This window comes from Pelecanus crispus, chromosome 1, assembly GCF_030463565.1.
Source record: "Pelecanus crispus isolate bPelCri1 chromosome 1, bPelCri1.pri, whole genome shotgun sequence".
NCBI classification, from domain to species: Eukaryota; Metazoa; Chordata; class Aves; order Pelecaniformes; family Pelecanidae; genus Pelecanus; species Pelecanus crispus.
The window spans coordinates 212,596,231-212,618,588 of NC_134643.1; the positions used below are offsets into that span (position 1 = coordinate 212,596,231).

Sequence of the window (22,358 nt, forward strand, 5' to 3'; positions counted from 1 at the left end):
AAAGGACACTTGTAGGGGGCTAGTAACTGTGCTGTTTGTTCTGCTGTACTTGAGGTCACTGCTGGTCTCCTCCATCTAGAAACCCTCTCTTGCCTGCTCTGACCTTACTCCCTGCTAATGCAAACAGGTGAAACTCTGACTCAGAGCTGGGTTTGACTCATCTTAAGATAGTCTAAGGTATAATAACAGACTTAAGAGAAACTTAATAATATACTAGTCTCACATATCTGTTAATCAGAGGAATGAGACAATCTGAAGTGGACCTCTTTTGTATAATGTTAAAGAAGTCGTTCTAATATTATTGCAAAAAGAGACCATTAGCACACATTGTGCACTATCCTTAAAGGCAATGACTGTAAAAAATATAATTTTGACAATGGTGGAGAACTAAAAATTCATATTTCTGTCTGGACAGAGTAGAACAAAACTGACATATAAAATGTTTTCTGTGGACTCCTAGATTTGAGTACCATCTTTATTTCTGCTCAAAACAAAAATGTGTCCAGGCTAATGAGAGAGGCAGAGTTGTCTAGAACACTACATCAGGTTTGCTGTGATTTTATGCGGGGTGCTCTTCAGGAAATAATTTCGTTTTCCAGCAACTTAGTTGGTCTCTTGAAGAGCACATTTTATATTGCTTTAACTCTGAAAGAGGGAGGCAGATATAACTGTAACTGCTTTGTAAGGTGCTTTGGCATCTAGTAGTTTCACAGCTCTAGAAAACAGCTAGTAAGTGTATGAGCTGGGGGTACACCTTATAACTCTATTTTTTTTTTTTTTTAAATTTCAGACATATTAAGAAATGTTGTCAAAAAAGACCAGTCATGCTGCTAAATGTCCCCCAGGTCCCTAGCAGGAGCTGCTATACTTTCATGGAAGTAAGTGACAGTAGGAATTTGTAATACTGGAGAAATATTGCTGGGGTATTGGCATAGGAGGAGGCATCAGGTAGTTCCTGGGCTTTGACTGCTGTTTTCAGTGAAAGCCTTATAAAACCTTTGTTGCAAGTGCAGTATGGATGGCATGTCCAAAACAAAAGGTGCGAACTACCACCTTTGCCATCACATATTTTTTCCAGCATATACCCCCCCAAAAAAATGAAGACTGAAACCTCTCCTTGGCTCTAGATGGCTGAGAATGAAAAGCAAGGAAAGAAGCATCATCCAGAGATACGCTGATACCAAAAATTAGGGAGCTAAGATAAAGACATTGGAAAGCTGGAGGAGACAGGAACATTGGTTATGGACCTGGAAATACTGACATATGTGGAAAACAAACTAAATGTATGGTGCCAGTTTACAGTTATTTGATGAAAGAGTGTAGCAAAGACAGAGAACTGTGTATAGTTAGTAATGGGGAGAAAGAACTAGGAGCCATGGGCTGAAATCAAGAAAAGAAAAAAAAGAATTGATTAACAGGAGAGACTCCTTCTTAAAGGTATCTGTTAGCCTGAGGACCCGTCTAAACTGCAGCAGTTGGAATTCCACTGACTGCGATATTTGAAGATAGAAAACAGTTCAGAGTTTGAAAGACTTGTTACATGATCTCATGCAGCAGACCTTTCTGCTAAGTATTTAAGTTTGTAGGTTTCATGGAACGATAGCAATTGGTGTAGCTTTAATTGATAAGAAGTAGGTGGGACTCAAGCATACATTCAATATAAGGACAATTTTGACTTGTAAATATTCAGGGCATGTTTATACAAGCTTTTGTTTCTAGCCTTTACAATGCAGCAACAATAGTATATAAAATTCATTATTTTTACTAAATATTTTTAATTTCAGGTTGTGTTTTTTATTTTCAATGTGATGCATGATTCAATTTTTTTTTAATGCTCACTCTAAAATCTTTTAGAAGGACCAATCCTTGAGAGAAAATGTTCAGCACTTTCTGAAAATCAGAACCTTCAGAAATTGTGCATGCCTAGATTGACATTTTTTTTACAAAAACAGAAGCACTTCTCCAACTCTGATCCTGTAGAATGAATTTGACAAAACTCAGCACCCAGGTATGGCAAGGGTGAAATATTAATAAAACTGTGATAAAAATCCTAAGATATTTCTTATATTGTTTTTTGACAGATAGAATCATAGTATCGTTTAGGTTGGAAAAGACCTTTAAGATCATCCAGTCCAACCATTAACCTACACTACCAAGTCCACCACTAAACCAATTAAGGGTAGAGTAAAGGTATGTAGGTAAGCATAGATACATCATGCTTAGGTTATATGTCATTGTTATATAATATATCAGGAGAAAAATAAAATAGACTTTTAAAATTACAATGATAACTTTTTAAAAAAAAACAAAAGCCCCATAAACATCAAACATGAAATTGTATTTAAGCCAGTCCTTTGAGGGAGTCAACTTTATTTATATTTCAGACTTTAATGCATTACTAAGGAATAAAAATATATAACTTAATTCAATACAAATTATACTTCAGAAGAAAGATATTTCATTTCTATTGGACCTTAGCAACCTCCATATATAGTCAAAGCCTTAAGTGTGGACAAAGCATTGCTGGGTAATACGTGCAGTTACACTTACTGTACACTTGTAGTTGTCCTCTGAAGACATTTCTTCCACGAGAGTTTTCAGCCTTACATTCGTACATCCCTGCATCCTCTAGCTGCACATTAGGTATTTCAAGCACAGCTTGGGATTTTCTCAGGCGGGCTTTACTTGGATTATGACCATTAACTTTCCTCCAAGAGATTGTTGGAACAGGGCTGAAATATTTAGTAAAATTGCTGTTAGCGCTTTTCCACTATTGAGAATATAGGTTCTGTTATCTGGTAGTTTAAACACTTAATAATCTAAGTATCAATAAAATATAACCACAATTAAGGTTCATATAATGCTTGATATACCTCACTTTCTGTAGGGAATCCTTAATAAATGGTTTGTTACATGGAATATGTCTCATCCAAAAGGGAGGCCAAGTTTTTATTGAGATCAAATAAATCACTTGAAATACTCTCTCCAGAGCTTCTTTAGCACTCTATGCTTTACTCCTCAACACTTTCATTCAATAGGTAAAAGAAAATAATGACTTCAAAACCTGGATGAATTTAACAAATTCCAACACATCCCAATTTTCCTGCAATGAAACTGTTATTCAGGAGATCAGTAAGTGATACATCTATCTAGGTGGTGGCTTTCAGTACCACTGTATCTTGGATAAATTAATTTGACCAAAGTCTTGGAGACCTTTTCTGTTGCAATATTCTTTAAGTTACAAAACTGGTTGTGTAAGAAGTATTTATTAATGGCACTACCATTTCTGACTCACAGCATTACGTGCCCGCTCACAGGAGTGGAAGAGCTTTACACTGTACCTTGCTATGTGGAAACTGTCATTTACATTCATACTGATGGAAGAAATGGATTAGACAGTGTTTGCACTCATTCAATTTTCTTTTTAGCCCAAACACTCATCAGTCGTTATGCACCCATCGGGCTTTTTGGTACAGACATACATTTGTCTAAATATGGCAGTGGATACTTAGGGGGGGAAGAAAAGAAAAAAAAAAAAAAAAAAACAACTGTAGGTATAAAATGTTTGATTTTGAGCTGAAAACTAGACTGCTTCAAGTATTCCAAAAGAAGCATGCAGGACATCAAAGAAGAAAATTTAACTGTTACATGCTGATAGTTTTTTTAAAAAAAATTTTGTATTTATTTAAATTGCTCTCAAGTCTAAGCTTAGATATAAACACAGTTGGATCTTGTGGCAGTTTAGATGGGGAAAAGTACTTCATAGCATAAATTAAAATTCAAAGCTTCTATTAATTTCTTCCATCATTTGATAACTTCCACTTGCTGCAACAATATGAAGCTGCAACAAAAAAAACACCTTTCCCTCAGTATTTTAGGGTGTCCAAGTTGAGACACAACAAATACAGACATGGCAACCAACCATGGGTAAAGCTCTAGCTATTCTTCAGCCCGTTAAAATCAGGCAGTGAGTTACTGCAGTTACTTCCAGACAAGATGCTCCAAATTTTAGTAGTTTACAGAGGTTCAGAAAATTCCCAGACTTGCAGATGGATGTCAGAAGGTTTCTCTAATCTTATCTCCTGAATGTCACAAATCACTGAATTTCATTGAGCCTATTAACATAATTACCTTCACAAAGTTTATTTCCTGGCCAACATATAGTCCCATATGGAATGGTATCTACTATTTATTTGAATATATCAGAAAGAAACAATCATTGTTTCCCTTATCAGTTTGCTGCACTGATTACTTAACCTGACAAAAGATACTTTATTTTGAGTGTGTGTGGATTCATCTCTGAGGCATAGTCCCTACAATACCTTTCTATTCTTTATCACTCTCCCCCACAGAAGAAATACATATATGGAAATCAAATCACCTTTTTTCCGCCCTTAGTAAACAAAAGAGATTGATCTCTTTTTCTTCAGAACTCCAATCATGTATATCTTTTTCTTTTTATAGATGGTTGTGGATCATATGATGGGTGTGGATCATATGAGCTCTTTTTTTCCCCTACTGTATCACCATAGAAGCTTGATACCTTGCTCATTATTAATCTTATATTACTTTCTTGCTGACTGATTTCAAATTATGATGTCCTGTAGGTTTGGTTTGAGGATTCTTCTGTGCAGCTTGTATGGGTCTAATTTATGAAGTTTGCTTCCTATGAGAAGTTATTTTACATACTTTTCAATTAGAAGATTAAAAGAACTTCCTATTCTTATCTGACACGAGTACTTCAACCTGTTAAATTCTAAATACGAAGAATAAATAGGGTATTTCTGTCTGTGATGTACTAATAAAACTTGCTGGTTTTAGCTCTACCACTTATATTCCTTTCACATCCTTAGCTACATGTTTTGATTTGCTATACTTTGATAACTATTTGTATATAAGTAGCACAAATAACGACTTTAGTTTCTTTTTTTCCCATTTATTAGCTCTCATATTTTATTTCTAATTGCACAATTCACTTTGATATTCAAACATACTCTTTCTTGGGTAACTTTCTGGAGATTTTGTAACTCTTGTTGTTTTGGGTTCAGCTTTAAGTGTGAACTCATATGCTTGTCCTCTGTCTATATGGAATATGATTATGTCATGATTGCTGGCTGCAAAACAGCCACCATAGCCAGGCAAGTGTGCTGTTAATCATTATTGATCACAACACAGGTCCATAGTAGGAATACTTTATGCTGGTACAGTGTAATACCACTCAGCAACTGCTGTTTTATGAATGAGATAGGTGTGCAGGTACACTTTATTTGGCACCGTAAGGGTCCCATACTTGTTACTCATTATTGCTTATTTGCCTTTCAGCCCTACTTCTAGTAAAATCAGTGACAAAGATGCTTTTACTCTATTGTCATGGAAAAGCTGGTTCTGCTGAATAGAACAGATAAGTCGAATTTTTTCATAGTGTATATTTCTGAGAAACAATGAAGACATTATGAACCAGAAAAGCGGTCTCATTTAGCTGCTATGAAATTACTCTGAAATTCATGTATTTAGAAAATTTCCTTTAAATTGCATTTAACTAATTTTTTTGAAATTTGCTTTCATGTATCTACAGAAAGTAAATGTGTATGACATGGCAAATACAGAGGAAACTTGTTCTCTAGGTCATTAGGAAACATTTTTTTTGAAAAAAACCTCACTTCTTTCTTTGTCAGTATGAGGTAGTAAGTGGAGTTTTTGAAGGAGATAAAATTACTTTAGCAGTGTAGATTTAATGATTTCAAAGGAAAGTACTCCCAAACTGCAAATCACTATTCACGGACAACTTGTAGTTCTGTTTAATGAAGCTTCTTATTTTCCTTGCATAATTTACAAGTGAGGTATGAATTTTACATCTGAAATAAAAATATATCTATACCTATTTCTCCTCTGTGACTTGTGTGAGAATGAAATGAAAGAATGAAATATATCTGAGTGGGGATGTGAAAGAATAAAATTGTGTGACTGTTCTAGAAAACTCATAAAATCCACCATAAAAGCTAACTAACTTATGCACATATTGTTCATCTTTTCAAATGATCCACAGCTTTTTAAAAAATAGAGCAACAGCAGAAATACCTCTAACATTAATATCAGTTTAATGTAATATGCATAATTGTTAAATCTTATAATCATTGTAATCCATTTTTATTTTGTTCTCAGCAGACATCTATGGGAACATAGTTTCCTTGTTTATTATAACCCTATTCTCATTCAACTTCTATGAGTAACTTTATTCATGCTTCAGTTGACTTCAAAGATAAGATTTCCCCTCACTTTTGGAAATAATCTGTTGAATACTACTGGTAAATCTTAGTACCACTGAGAAAAAAATTCTATTTGATTTCAGAAATGCCATCATTAAACTTCTCATTCATCTGAGCTGAAATAAAAGTTCTAAGAGGTCACTGGTGAGTGTGATAGACATTACTGTGGGTTTGTTCATTTTGAACTTGAAGAAAGTACAAGTTATAGTTTTATATTTACATCTAGAAGAGATTATAAGAGTCAATTTTCAACAATGTATTATTTGGGACAAGTGCTATTGAGTTGGTTTGGAATTCTTCACAAGTTTAATCAGAAATAAAGCTTTGAAAAAACTATTGGAAGCAATTTTATACTTTTTTTTTTTCAATTTCATCTGAAAAAGAGTTCAATTAGGTCTATAAAGCATATGTTTATTTCAGGAAAAGGGTGAGGTGGAAATGATCGTAATGTCTGAATTTTAAAATATGTGTTCCATGGATCTGAACTCCTACTTTTTCAGCAGTATCTTAAATAAGAATGCATAGGGTACTTTTTCTATTTTTGGTTGGTACAAATTGATGTGTTTTTTAAAATATTTTACCTTCTACTATAATTTCAATTCCTCTCCACACTATTTCTCTTTACCATGCATCACTGTGCTGAGCCGTACCTTCAAACCTGCAGGTTCACCTCATAATACATCTTGAAAACTTCTGCATGCCTGTGCTTGTGAGACTGGAAAAAACGTTTCTCCTTATGCCCTCCAGCCTTGCAACTGTGTTAAATATCTTCTAATTATTGCAGGATAATTACATAGGATTAAAATGTCAAGGAGCATCATGAAATTCTCTCCATCAGATACTTTCCAGAAACTCTCATCAATTGTTCACATGATTCTACCTTTAGAACATCCCATATAAATCTGTTCTGGTCAGATGCAGAGATTTAGGAGACAAGATAATAACTTTTCCTTTCATTTGGTTATTAAAAGATAGTTAGTACTCATGAAATATAGCCGCTGTGAGTACTGGTGATTTAAGAATAGAAATAGAATAGAAGGAACGGTGATGAGTTTGAAGCCTGCATGCAGGAACAAGTCTAGGTCTGCAAGTCATGTCAACACACATCCATGACTGTACTAAAAAGGTCTGATGCATGTATCAGTGTCAAATACTAATGTGGATGTACTTGCCCACCACTGCTGGCTTGTGCTTTATGGCACAGAAGAAGCAGAGTGTGTCTTTGCTTGACTGCACGTCCAGCTCCATGTCATGTTCTTCACGCTTGAAGTCCTAACATGTTAAGGCATGTCTAACATCTAAAATAGTGCTATAGATAATGATTCATTTATATGTAATGAGTCATTATTCATAGTGAATTGTACTCCAGAGGCTTTTCTTTACTGATTGATCAGAGCCTAAACTGTGAGCTCAAACCTGATCCTTAACTATTAGATAGATAAAGTTAGATAACATAACTTACAGTTCTGGTGATTTCAAAGATTTTTCAAAATTCTTAAATTCCAGTTAATCATGACACAAAAGTCATCTGATTCAGGTGCATTTGAACAGGAGAACAGAATATCCGCAATAGGCGAGGTATTGGTTTCACAAGTAGTGAGTAAAGGGGAAAAGCTATTCCGCAACCTTTTGTTTCTCCATTTTAAAGTTAGATAATGGTATTTGCTCTTAAGGAAATGACAACAGCACAGCTAGATGATGAAAAATTTAATAGAAAAGAGTTAAACATCTCCTCCTGTAGATTCAGTGTTGGTTGCATTGAAAAATTCCATATTATATTTTTTTCATCATAGTTCTATATTGTGAGGTGGAGGAGGTGTTGAGCTACTACAACTGTTAAATAAGGACAGAAGTAAGCTCTGTTTTTTCCTCAGCCATCCAGTGACGCCTTTTTTCTCATCTCTGTATGACACCCTATCTCAGCTTGCTGGCTGGGAGCACTCTGAATTGAGTGGGCATTCTTCTAAAAGGTATTAAAGACATAACAACTGGTAAATTGTCACCAGCCTATGACTTGATCGAGGCTGTTGAGAAGAGAATCTGAAGCAACTTGAAAAGCAAGACATATATGTCACCTGCTGTGTTAGTATGGGGGATAATACATGAAGAATCCACAAATTTAAGTTAGAGGAGATAAATGCTATGAAGCAGAAAATTTGCCTGAAAAGGTGACATGGTTTTGGCAGGTGTTCGTATGGATTCTCAGGGCTGCAGTAGTACAGTAGTACTGTGCTTACTTGCCTTGTGTAAAGCTATTTTATAACTGGACTTCCTCTCAAGTCATTTTTCTCTGTTCCAAACTTTGTCTAGGCAGAATTTCTGGAGCTGACACATTAATCTAAGATTACCTAACTGCTGTACAGATATGGCCAGTGTATGTGTACAGATCAATTCCGGAGGACTAGTTACAATGACCCTAGGACTTTCAGAAACAACAGGTCTACTGCCAATCATGACTCAAATGAATACCACATGTAAATCCAGTGTATCTGGAATGCACAAGATGGCTTTCAACCTGCAGACCAACTACAAAGTTTGACAGTGAGCGTGATGATTTCTGCAAGTGCTGGATTTAAGGCTCTTGTACCACACAGTATTATATGCTTTTATTTCTTTGTGGGAAATCCTGAAGAGAAATACAGTGGTAACTCTGGGGTCATACTGTTGACAATTGCCAGAATTTGTTTCCTTCTGATCTTCTCAATCTCTGATACAGAGAGAAAGCCTACATAGGTGCTTCTGGATAGTAAGTTTGGAATGCAAAAAAATGCTCCTCCATCTTTAAACCTAAAGCAAAGCTGTGTAAATTACTGAAAAAAAGTTTTTAGTAGCATTTACAAGTTTTCTTTGATGGTTGTGAGAGAGAAAGGGAAGGGATTGCTAATATTGCTTCTTCAGGAATGACTTTTACTGATGGGGACTTGCAGTTTGGTGGGTTTTTTTTCCCACTTTCCCTATGCCATATGGTAAAAGCAATTACTCTAAATTTTTAGATGTAAATATGAAGCATTTAGTCAGATTGAGGCAGAATGAGCCCTGGGAGTGCTACTTGAGATTCACCAAAGAATCTTTATTACATTACTATGAATGATTGCAATATTTGTAACAGCATTATAAAGTCTATGCAAGAACAAGTCCAGTTAAAGGAAGGCAGAAATCAATCCAGCCTGAAAAATAGGAACAAAATCCAATCCTGGTCTATCAACTTATGACATAAATTCTTATACAGTATGAGCTAAAAATGAACTTTAGATTGATGAAAGTCTTAGAAAGATTTATTTGACATAAATAGTATGTACCATCAAAGGAAAAACAGTCCTGGATCTATTCCTGTCTTATATAAACAAACTCAGCTTGAAATGCCTTGTTCACATTTAAAAAGCTTCCTCCCTCTCATCACAAGTTTATCTCCAGGGGAAAGGACATCCCTACTTATAACAGTGACAAATGCTGTTCTGATGACTAACCTAGTGGCTTTCTGTGAGGGAGTAACTGCATCAGTGGACAAGGAAAAAGCAACGGATGTCATCTATTTGGACTTCTGTAAAGCCTTCGACATGGTCCCCCACAACATCCTTCTCTCTAAATTGGGGAGATATGGATTTGATGGGTGGACTGTTTGGTGGATAAGGAATTGGCTGGATGGTTGCATCCAGAGGGTAGTGGTCAATGGCTCAATGTCCAAATGGAGACCGATGACAAGTGGGTCCCTCAGGGGTCCGTACTGGCACCAGTGCTGTTTCATATCTTCATCAATGACATAGACAGTGGGATTCGGTGCACCCTCAGCAAGTTTGCAGATGACACCAAGCTGAGTGGTGTGGTTAACACGCCAGAAGGATGAGATGTCATCCAAAGGGACCTGGACAAGACGGAGAAGTGGGCCTCTGTGAAACTCATGAGGTTCACAAGGCCAAGTGCAAGGTCCTGCACCTGGGATGGGGCAACCCCCGATGTCAATACAGGCTGGGGGATGAAGGGATTGAGAGCAGCCCTGTGGAGAAGGACTTGGGGGTACTGCTGGATGAAAAGCTGCACATGAACCAACAAGGTGTGCTTGCAGCCCAGAAGGCCAACCATATCCTGGGCTGCATCAAAAGAAGTGTGGCCAGCAGGTCGAGGGAGGTGATTCTGCCCCTCTGCTCTGTTCTGGTGAGACCCCACCTGCAGTGCTGCGTCCAGCTCTGGGGCCCTCAGCACAAGAAGGACATGGACCTGTTGGAGCGGGTCCAGAGGAGGGCCACAAAAATGAATCAAAGGCTGGAGCACCTCTCCTACGAGGACAGGCTGAGAGAGTTGGGGTTGTTCAGCCTGGAGAAGAGAAGGCTGAGGGGAGACTTTATTGCAGCCTTTCAGTACTTAAAGGGGGCCTACAGGAAGGATGTGAACAACCTTTTTAGCAAGGCCCGTTGTGACAGGACAAGGAGTAATGACTTTAAACTAAAGGAGGGCAGATTTAGACTGGATATAAGGAAGAAATTTTTTACAATGAGGGTGGTGAAGCACTGGAAGAGGTTGCCCAGAGAGGTGGTGGAGTTCCCATCCCTGGCAACATTCAAGGTGAGGTTGGATGGGGCTCTGAGCAACCTGATCTGGTTAAAGCTGTCCCTGCTCCCTGCAGGGGGGTTGGGCTAGATGACCTCTAAAGGTCCCTTCCAACCCAAAGCATTCTATGATTCTATGATTCTACTGAGAGCCTTCATTTCCGTCTTGGGATTGTTTTCTCATCAGTAAACTTTAATAGTAGCTTCCACAGCTTCCAGGTTTGGCATCTGATAGAATTAACAAAATCTTTTTCCGAAAGTGAGAATTGGTGTGAAGGGGCATGGAGGAAAATGGTTTTTCATTCTATGGGACTTAGAAACATATATGTCTATACCAGTTTTTGTCTCTATCCTGCAGTTCAATTTGGGGCAAAATATTCTATTTTAATATGCCATGGTTTCCCTGCTTTAAAAAGATAAAACAGCCATTTTATGTCTCTGTGATCTGTGGATGAAAAATAGAGTATCATGATAAGAATCGTTTTTGAGGGTGAAGGTAAATTACTACCTGTGGACTTCTACACTGTGAATTTGCTTAATACTCAATGATGCTAAGATGCTAGCACTCCTTGTTCCGCTAGTAATTCTCCTATATGTAGGAAAAACACTGAATATTTTAATCCCTAGTTCCAAAAAGGAATTGGATGTATAGCATCTAGAATGATTTGTTCCATTTAATGCAAGCCAGGGATCTTGGCATGTCATTAAATTGTGAGTACCATAATACATTTAAAAGACAAGTCAAAATTAGCTTCCTCTTTGCCTGCAAATTGTATGTTAAATCTGTTTAGAATTCCTCAAATCTCCAACCTTCATTTATCAGTGCAGTGATTCATCATGTCCTTTCATACTTTGTTTTGACCAGCAGTTCCCATGTAGGGGATAACAATGTATGTGGTACTGTCACAGGATTCAGTGGAAATGAAGGCTGTTAATGTGCTCTGAATGTCCTTAGTATAGAATCAGATTATCTGTAACAACAAAGGTGTTTCTGTGTGTCACCATTATTGTGGGAAGAGGAAAGAACTGTTTTGTATTCATGGAAAAGTACAAGGAGGCTTAATCATTTCCAAAAAGACAATACCTAGAAAGGAGCAGCTGCTGGGGCTGAAAGGTCATTCTATGAGCTATGTCTCTTAACTGCCACCACACTGTAAAGATCTGCTGACATATCCCAAAGAAATGGCCAACGGAACAGTCATACTTGGCCCTAAAAACAGTGAAGCCTGTTTTATATCACAGATGTTATTATCATTTTATACTTGTGCTATATTCCCATGTTTGTACCCAATAATACTCAGCTACTGCTTGCCGCCTTGATCCCTCATTCATCTTGATGCCCCTGGGATGCAGTGTACTGCAGTTGACAGAGGTTAACTTTAAATTTGTTTTAAACTGTTACCAGTGCACTTGGTTTGCTACTCCTTAGCATAATACCAGGGCTGGAGTAAGAGGTGGATTCATGGATTTGTATTAAGGAGATTTATGTCAGAAAAGAATTTGATCTCAGAATAGAAATCCTCATGAGACCTTTTTGACACTGGGTTAGTGGGAAGGGACCAGTTTATGGGAAGGTCTTGTATGCTTCTCTTGGCAGTTTATAGCAGGAGATGCCTCCTGCCAGGTCTGAAGCCAGCAAGAATCTTGCTGTCCACAATAGGTACTGTCGTGGTTTAGCCCCAGACAGCAACTAAGCACCACGCAGCCGCTCGCTCACTCCCCCTACCCCGATGGGATGGGGGAGAGAATCGGAGGAGTAAGAGTGAGAAACACTCCTGGGTTGAGATAAGAACAGTTTAATAATTGAAAGAAAGTAAAATAGTAATGCTAATAATAATAATTATATTATAATAATAATAATATACAAAGCAAGTGATGCACAATGCAATTGCTCACCACCCGCCGACCGATACCCAGACAGTTCCCGAGCAGCAATCGCTGCCCCCTGGCCAACCACCCCCAGTTTCTATACTGAGCATGATGTCATATGGTATGGAATAGCTCTTTGGCCAGTTTGGATCAACTATTCTGGCTGTGCCCCCTCCCAGTTTCTTGTGCACCTGGCAGAGCATGGGAAGCTGGAAAGTCCTTGACTGGCATAAGCAGTACTCAGCAACAACTAAACCATCAGTGTGTTATCAACATTCTTCTCCTACTAAATCCAAAACACAGCACTGTGCCTGCTACTAGGAAGAAAATTAACTCTACCCCAGCTGAAACCAGGACAGTACCTACTACCTATTTTATATTGGTCCAGAACATTTCAGAAGTGGTATTTGCAAGCCATATTACAGATGGGATGAATGTTTATGACCGAGCTGTAAATCTCTTCAAAACAAAGTTTACAATAGAATTATTAAAGCAACATTAAATATAACAGCATGAACAATGCTTCTATCATAACAGCCTCATCATAATTCAGTAATAAAAGGAAGTCAATATCTCTATTTTATTCTTATCTCTAACTAAGAATATTTCACAATAAAAACATAGTCTCGACATTACTTACGTGAAGTAAGCTAGCATTTAGAAAGAATATTGATATACTGTGTAGATGTTACTATCATACAGAAATAGCACAAGCATAAAACAGTCTTTCAAAAATACAGAAAAACAAGCATATGGGTTATAAGAAAAATTGTCTGTCAGCACTATACTCTACTGATTCTTTTGATTAAAATCTCTATGTGTTTATCTATGTGGTTAAAAAATAACCATAGTAAAAAAAGGATGCATAAAACTTAATTTTTTTAGCAAAACAATCCTTTTGGCAGTCTACATGGCCCAGGGATCCTATTTTAAAAGCAAAGATTGAAAACTTTGGTAACCTACAAGTATAGCAATAACCCACATCCTCTAATTTGCTCTAATGAGAAACAAAATATGATTACTCACTCAAAATTGGCTGTTGGCACTATCATAACACAAACTGCATTTTTTTTTTTTTTTTTTCTGGCTGGAGCCAGAAAACCAATGAAGTATGAGGTTTATATTCTGAATAAAATAGAAGCTGCTGTATACTGTGTTGCACAATGAAAAAGGGAGTGCAGAAAAGGCTGAAGTGTGAAGGTCAGGTAGGGTGTGTGCATTATACACAATTTGACATGAAAAAAATCTGTGTGAAAGAGTGGGTGTAGAAGAATTATTTGAAAAGGAAAAAAAGAAGTCAACCTAGAGTTATATGCCAGAAAAAGAAAAAAAGGAATGATATATTTCTGACACTTCCTTTTTCTTGCTTTCCTCTGAGGGCAGGGGTCTGTTCTCATTGAGGAGGGTTGTAACTTATAGCTTTTCATGCAAGCTTGGACAAACCAGACCTATATTGTTGTTTGAACTATGAAAACTTTTTCATTTTGAGGCTTTTAAAAAACCCATGTATTTCTATCTACGCCTGCTTTTAAGTTCCATGTTAAAATAATAGCATTAAAATTACTTATGAGATAACTATACTCTAAATTCAGGAACTTTTAAAGAACGCTCGGATGGCAGCCACTGGAAGTGCTTCATTAATGAATATGTCACGTGGTGGGGTCAGAACTTAATGTGCTTTTACCTATCAGCACCATTACCTTTGTATCTTTTTAATAGGGAGCTAAATGAAGACATCAGAATTCTTCCTTTTAAAAAAGTACATGAAAAAAAGAACTGAAAGAATTAACCAGTTTCCTCCAGATGTTCATGGAAGCAAAGTCAATAAGACTGACTTTGAGAGAAAATGGAAATGACAACCTGCTGTGACAGAAGACAATGCCTGAGAAATTGCATTTCTGGAGCAGGAAAAGCTAGGAATTCTGTGATCTGTGCAAGAGTGTCAGCTGAGAAAATCATGGGTTCATCACCAGAACTTACACAAAGAACAAGGTCATGATCTGTCTTCCTGATTTACATAATAAAGTTCTTATATTGAAATGATGGAATTGTTAGAAAATCAGGATTATTTGGACTAGAAACAACCACCTCATTACCAATAAGATCATTTATTTGTTTTACCAAAAAAATTTGGTTGTCTTTTTAAATAACAGAAGACACAAACAGTGAAAATTGTGTTACCCAAAAGCAAATATTAACATACTGCTGGTTAGTTTTATTTTTTTTTTAATGTGGATATTTTTAATTCTTCCATTCAGTAAGTTTTAAAGGAGTTTTTTTATTATTATTATTTTATTATATGAACAATATTTCATGTAAATCTTAATCAGGATTTAGCAATTATGTAAATGAAAAAGATGTAGTTCTGTTCCTATGAAAAGTTAAAAAAATAGAAGATGTTAATACTTCATTATTGCCAGTGGTTATTTTAATTATTCTTTTAAAAAAAGCATGATCCTCTGTCTTGTTATGAAAGAAACAAAAATTCAACTGTTTCTAATAAAAATGACATAATTAAATGGGTGGCAGAAAACATATCTGTATGCTATGTATACAGATATATATGTAATATAGATGTAATCAAAACACAAGTTGCTGTGCGGATGTGAGAGTGAATATGGCTACAAAAGCAACCTTTCAACAAATGTGGGCCAGTACAGATATCCAACACAAATCACAAAACACTAACTGCAAAATACACACTCTGATATATGATATATAATACAGTAAATTTTATTTGACTCTTCTGTCTGTCATGTCTTCTGTTACACCTCAGCCGTAAGTCATGGATATATGCAGTGATTTCTTAGCCAATGACTGATGCTCATTATAAGCAGTATTATCTAATACAAATAACGTCATTTTGAGGTATTTCAGTCCTGTATTACCTTGATTTTTTAGCAACAACAAAGTCTATTTATAAGTTACATCAGTAAGATAATATTTTCACTTGTAACTGGACCAGCTACCTATTGCTTGGGTCAGAATAAAATCCTTCTTGGAGAATTTCTGTCTGTCAAGCAATTAAGACATTTGATTTTAGTTTGGAGACAAAAGCTGCACAGCTCAAATTTATTTAATTCCTACAGCCACAGTGACTGGCAGTTCTAAATAAACACTATTAATAAATCATTAATCTGTAACTAAAGACTAGGCTCTTTCTGGAATATTTGCCAAATGCCTGCTTCAGGAAATCTCACTGGAATGTCTGTCATTCTCACAATTACAGCTGAGAGAGAAGAGTGAGTATTTCAGACAGCTAAATTAAAGCATGAGAAAAACAACAGCACATTGGTTTTGAGACTGTAATAACCTCTGTGTTATTTACAATAAGAATTCAAAACTCCAAATCTCAAAATGCTAAATAAAGAAGGAACATATTTGTTGCTGATTTAGTTTGGTAATGGGGACCCATGGCAGTGTAACAAGAAAAGATCCTTACAAGCTATTGGGAATAAGAGATGGAGAACAAAAAATGAAAACTATGAAAATGAATAGGAAATCTGATGCATTTCTACCTCCCACCTCAGCCTCCAGGTTTCAAATGAGGCCTGAAATGTCATTCATGTAATTATTACCATATCAGTTTGAAAGCAATTTCGACTCAGCTGATTTGATTGTGCATTAATGGCTGTGAAAAGAAGATAAGGAATATGCATGGTAAAAATAGCTTCCCATTACAACAGCAGCAAATGGGGTCAACTTATTAGATAACCTTAAATTCCTTGATGGTTCAGGTGGTTTTGGTTTCTTGTTTATTAAAGGTTAATGCCAAATATGAATGTGGAAATAAGCTAATTGAAGCCTTTCCTGTCAACCTTCGACTTCCTTATGTGGTTGGCTGGTTAAGTGACTGACTCTTTTTGAGGGAGTTTACTAAATCTCAGTGTGCTGACGATGAAAGGTATCAGTAGCTGTGTTTCTTGCCTGTCAGTGATGGTTGCGAAGGACAATATGTGGCATACCTCCTCTTCACCGGAAAGTGACAGTTGACTTGTAATCTGCCAGCAACTGAAATTTAATTCCAGCAAAACTAAGAAAATGGAAACTACCATGTTGGTTACTGCTTCAGCCATAGCCAAGAGTCTAAAAGGGCCTTGTTGCCAACTGTTGACCTGGCAGAAAATTGGTTAGTGTTGCTGACAGGAGAGACCCTGGAGCCAGGCTGGTATCTACAGAAGAGCCCTTTTCTTCATATATTTCAGCATTTCAGAGAATCTCTCCATTTATTGCTTTTCTGTCCTCTCTCATGTACCTCCTTCCTTATCTCTACTATATAAAATATGAGTTGTGTTTTACCCTACAGAAGTTCTTCCCTCACATTTGCTTTCTAAACTACTGTTTAAATTTATGTTGGGAATGAATTTGCAAAAGCCACTGTCACTGTCTAATGGCTCCCTGTATGGGGGCTATGGTCTCCCACATATTGTTTGGACTGGTTTGGCTATGTCCTGTCTCTCCTTCAACTTCACTGGACCTAAAAAGATTAAAATACTTAATTAAAATACTTTGTCAGAATTTCTCTGTAATTATTTATGAATACTTTCTGCTGACCTGCTCACTGAGAGTATCTGGATGTTGGTCAAACAGGAAAAACAGTCAAGAAGGGAAGCAAGTTTTAGACATATCTCATCGAACCAGTAAATAGGAACTGTTAAGAGAAAGATCTGAACAAAAATATGCAGTGACCAGTGACACATGAAGGTCAAAATGACTATAAAAGCATTTAAAAGCCCTCTCAGGTAGTAGAGACAGGCTTTGAAAGGTTTCTCTGGAAAACCAGACCTGCCAAACAAGCTGGAGTGGTGATCCTCAGGAAAATAGACTATTGTCTTAAAACTCCTTTCCTCTTATGTTTTGTTTCTACTTAAGTAAATAAGTAAGAAGAATTGGTATGGGAAATGCAGTACTCCTCAGACAGTGATTTGTGAAGTTCCTCCACAGGAGTTACAAAGACAATCCTTCTACTATTTCTTAATCAAAGCCAGGCTGTTAGGAACCTGTATGTGCCTTGATAAGCTATGAACTAGAAAACCAAGCAGGATAAATGATATTGAGCAGCATGACTTCGGGGGTGGGGGTGGAGATGTCCAAAAGGAACACCACTATAAAAAGGAACTGAAAAGAATTCAATACAGTGAGATTTCTTTCAACACCCCTGCCCCGAATTTGATGGGGCATTTTTGAAAAAATCCTACCCTTTGTATTTGTTTATGTCTCTATTTGTTTATGTCTCTAGTGAAACATCACTGATGGAATGCCTGGTTTTAGCTACATACATGTACAGAAGAAAGAATAATTTCTTTGAATCACTAGAATTGCTTCTAAGTTCTGTCTGACTGTATACTACCCTTGCCACGCTTATTCTTGGCAACAATAATAATAGTAACTGCCACAACAAAATTGAAACGTTATCAATTTTGTCCTATATTCTGTAATCTGAATAGTGTATAGAAGTAATTTCATTTCTTATTTAATTTGTATGAAAGAGCAAAGAGGTATTTCTAAAACCTTTCTCTCCCTAAACTCATTTATCAATAAACATATAAAAAACCCCCTTGACATGAATATTAAACACCTGTTCTCTAGTAGTGTTATTAGGTCAGGTAGGAACTAGAGAATTGGCACTGCCACAAAGTGTGTTAGGACATGTTTAAAACATTGTGCTTTTAGCTTTGTATATAAACTATGCACTTAGGGGGAAAAAAAAAGCTACTAATCTTGTTTATTCTCCAACTGTGATATTTTGGCAGAATAAACTCTAATTTACTGATTTATAGTATCAGAGAATAAATGGGTGAATCTGGTAAAATTTGCAATAAAAAGCTTTCCTCTTTTTGTTTACAAAAACGTTACTTTTCATTTTGATAGAGAGTCTTTTAACTTGAATGAATTACTGTCCATAGAAATGGCTGGGCAGGGAATTCATAATTGGCTATTTAGTCAATTGGTTACTTTGAGTGTGCAGTAAGGACTGTCTGTGAAAATGAAATCCAGCAAAATAATGAAAACACAAATTAGGCATGTCACATCTTAATAAACAATGATGTCTAATTATGAAAGAATCTGTACTTACTTGCCAAGTGCAAAACACTCCATCTTAACAGTAGTTCCCCTTGCAGCTGTAACTGTGTAAGGAAAATGGACTTCAATTTTTGGTTCATATTCCCCCATCACACCTGGAAAATAAGGAATGTTTAAAATATAAATATCGTCAGTTTTCCATTTGTTGAGATTATCACAGAAAAAAACCTGCGGCTTGCTTTTTGAACCTGCCCAGCAGTAAAGCTAGTAATTGATGGAGATAGTCTTGTTTGATCTGATATGCTCTGCTCAGGTCCAGTACATATTCTAAAATGCTCTTCAGGGTTACCAGCAGCACAACAGTGAGCTTAAGAAAAATGATTTATTTTCTCAAACATGGGTTAATATCTACATTTTGAAAGATTAAAGCAGGCAATCAATTTTAGAAGGGTGAGAATTTTCATAGACCAAAGCTTCGTCTACAAGTGTAGTGACAATTATGACAAATAAATCAACATATCATGTTGTGTTCGAATGAGGACCTTCTAAGTTCAGAAAGAAAAACTCAAATGATGTAAGAGCATTTGTGTATGCAGATACAGACATACGCAGACAGATACAAAATTCAGTTATTTCCTTTCCAGTGACCCTTCTAATTTGGAAGATGATTAATTTTATCAGGACAACAGTTTTAGTACAGAAAGTTATAACTAGAAAAACATTCAGGAATGTGAAAAATATAAACTGAAATCAAAAGTTATCTGGGATTTGCTGTGGAGTGACTGACAACTTTGGAGGATCACAAGAGTTTAGGAAAAGAGAAATGAGCAGGGAAGGGAGACAGGTTTTAAAAGGTGAGGTGAGAGGTATTTGATGCAGCATAGAGGAAATGTCATAATCAGAATGGCAGGAGAAGAATATTACTCTAACAGCTGTGTGTGGTTAGACAGAAGATGGGCTATTGGGGCAAGTGGTACTCAGGAACTAAAAGCTATATTAAACAAAGAAAGAATTGTTCAGATTTTCAGATGAGGAAAACTGAATAAAATCTGACTTGTGGACACAGTAGCAAGAAGAAAAGTCTAGTCTAAATCTATAAAAATCAGTCAAGAGTCGCCAAAGAACTATAGATTAATAGAATCATTTAGGTTGGAAAAGACCTTTAAGATCATCCAGTCCAACCATTAACCTACCATTACCAAGTCCACACTAAACCAATTAAGGGTAGACTAGACTAAACCATGTCCCAAAGTGCTACGTCTACCCATTTTTTGAACGCTTCCAGGGATGGTGACTCTACCACCTCTCTGGGCAGCCTCTTCCAACGCTTGACTACCCTTTCCATGAACAAATTTTTCCTAATATCCAACCTAAACCTCCCCTGGCGCAGCTTAAGCCCATTTCCTCTCGTCCTATCGCTAACTACATGGGAGAAGAGACCAACACCCACCTCACTACAACCTCCTTTCAGGTAGTTGTAGAGAGTAATAAGGTCTCCCCTCAGCCTCCTCTTCTCCAGGCTAAACAACCCCAGTTCCCTCAGCCGCTCCTCATAAGGCCTGTGCTCCAGAGCCTTCACCAGCTTCATTGCCCTTCTCTGGACACGCTCCAGCACCTCAATGTCCTTCTTGTAGTGAGGGGCCCAAAACTGGACACAGTATCCCAGGTGCAGCCTCACCAGCGCCGAGTACAGGGGCACAGTCACCTCCCTGCTCCTGCTGGCCACAGCATTCCTGATACAAGCCAGGATGCTGTTGGCCTTCTTGGCCACATGGGCACGCTGCTGGCTCATGTTCAGCCAGCTGTCTACCAACACTCCCAGGTCCTTTTCGGCCAGGCAGCTTTCCAGCCACTCTTCCCCAAGCCTGTAGCATTGCATGGGGTTGTTGTGACCGAAGTGCAGGACCCGGCACTTGGCCTTGTTAAACCCCATACAGTTGGCCTCGTCCCATCGGTCCAGCCTGTCCAGGTCCCTCTGAGGGCCATCCTACCCTCTAGCAGATCAACATGCCCACCCAACTTGGTGTCATCTGCAAACTTACTGAGAGTGCACTCAATCCCCTCATCCAGATCATTGATAAAGATATTAAACAAGGCTGGCCCCAAAACAGAGCCCTGGGGAACACCACTCGTGACTGGTCACCAACTGGACTTAACTCCATTCACCACTACTCTCTGGGCTCGGCCACCCAACCAGTTTTTTACCCAGCAAAGACTACGCCCGTCCAAGCCATGAGCTGCCAGCTTCCCAAGGAGAATGCTATGGGAGACTGTGTCAAAGGCTTTGCTAAAGTCCAGGTAAATGATATCCACAGAATTTCCTTCATCTACCAGGTGGGTCACCAGGTCATAAAAGGAGATCAGGTTGGTCAAGCAGCACCTGCCTTTTATGAACCCATGCTGGCTGGGCCTGATCCCCTGGTTGACCTGCACTTGCCTTTTGAGTTCACTCAATATGAACTGCTCCATAATCTTTCCTGGCACCGAGGTCAGGCTGACAGGCCTGTAGTTCCCCAGGTCCTCCTTCCGGCCCTTCTTGTAGGTGGGCGTCACATTGGCAAGCCTCCAGTCATCAGGGACCTCCCCTGTTAACCAGGACTGCTGATAGATGATGGAAAGTGGCTTGGCAAGCTCCTCTGCCAGCTCCCTCAATACTCTCGGGTGGATCCCATCTGGCCCCATAGACTTGTGAGCATCCAGGTGGCATAGCAGGTCGTTTAACTGCTTCCTTCTGGACTATGTGGGCTCCATTCTGGTACCCATCCCTATCCTCTAGCTCAGGGGCCTGAGTACCCTGGGGATGACTGGTTTGGCTGTTAAACACAGAGGCAAAGAAGGCGTTAAGTACCTCAGCCTTTTCCTTGACGTTGGTAACAATGTTCCCCCCCACATCCTGCAAGGGATGGAGATCCTCCTTGGCTCTCCTTTTATTGCTGATGTACTTATAAAAGCATTTTTATTATCTTTTACAGCATTGGCCAGACTGAGTTCTAGCTGGGCTTTTGCTTTTCTAATATTGTCCCTGCAGGACCTAACAAGATCCCTGTACTCCTCCTGAGTTGCCCGCCCCTTCCTCCAAAGGCAGTAGACTCTCCTTTTTTCCCTGAGTCCCCGCAAAAGCTCCCTGTTCAGCCAGGCTGGTCGTCTTCCCCACCGGTTGGTCTTACGGCACACAGGGACAGCCCGCTCCTGCGCCCTTAAGACTTCCTTCTTGAAGAAGGCCCAGACTTCCTGGACCCCTTTGCCTTTCAGGACTGCCTCCCAAGGGACTTTCCCAACCAGCATCCTGAAGAGGCCAAAGTCTGCCCTCCGGAAGTCCATGATAACAATTTTGCTGCCCCTCCTCTTTTACATTGCCAAGAGTTGAGAACTCTATCATATCATGGTCACTAAGCTGAAGATGTCCTCTGGCCATGACATCTCCCACAAGACCTTCTCTTTTAGTAAACAGCAGGTCAAGTGAGGCACCTCCCCTGGTAGGCTCCCTTACCAGCTGCATCAGACAGCTATCCTCCACACACTCTAGGAACTACCTAGACTGTTGCCTCTCTGCCTTCCAGCAGATGTCTGGCAAGTTGATGTCCCCCAGAAGAACAAGGGCTGGTGATTGTGAGACTTCTGCCAATGTAGAATGCTTCATCTATCTCTACATCCT

The 22,358-nt window shown here is 38.2% G+C and overlaps 1 protein-coding gene across 1 annotated transcript in view; it reads right to left on the reverse strand.

Moving 5' to 3' along the window:
- CNTN5 (contactin 5) overlaps positions 1–22,358 on the reverse strand; it is a 286,998-nt gene that overhangs the window by 149,417 nt on the left and 115,223 nt on the right. The window contains exons 7-8 of the mRNA XM_075720796.1: positions 18,756–18,858; positions 2,551–2,732 (exon numbers count right to left, since the gene is read on the reverse strand). Of these exons, the coding sequence (XP_075576911.1) occupies positions 2,551–2,732; positions 18,756–18,858 (285 nt within the window). The remainder of the gene's footprint in view (positions 1–2,550; positions 2,733–18,755; positions 18,859–22,358) is intronic.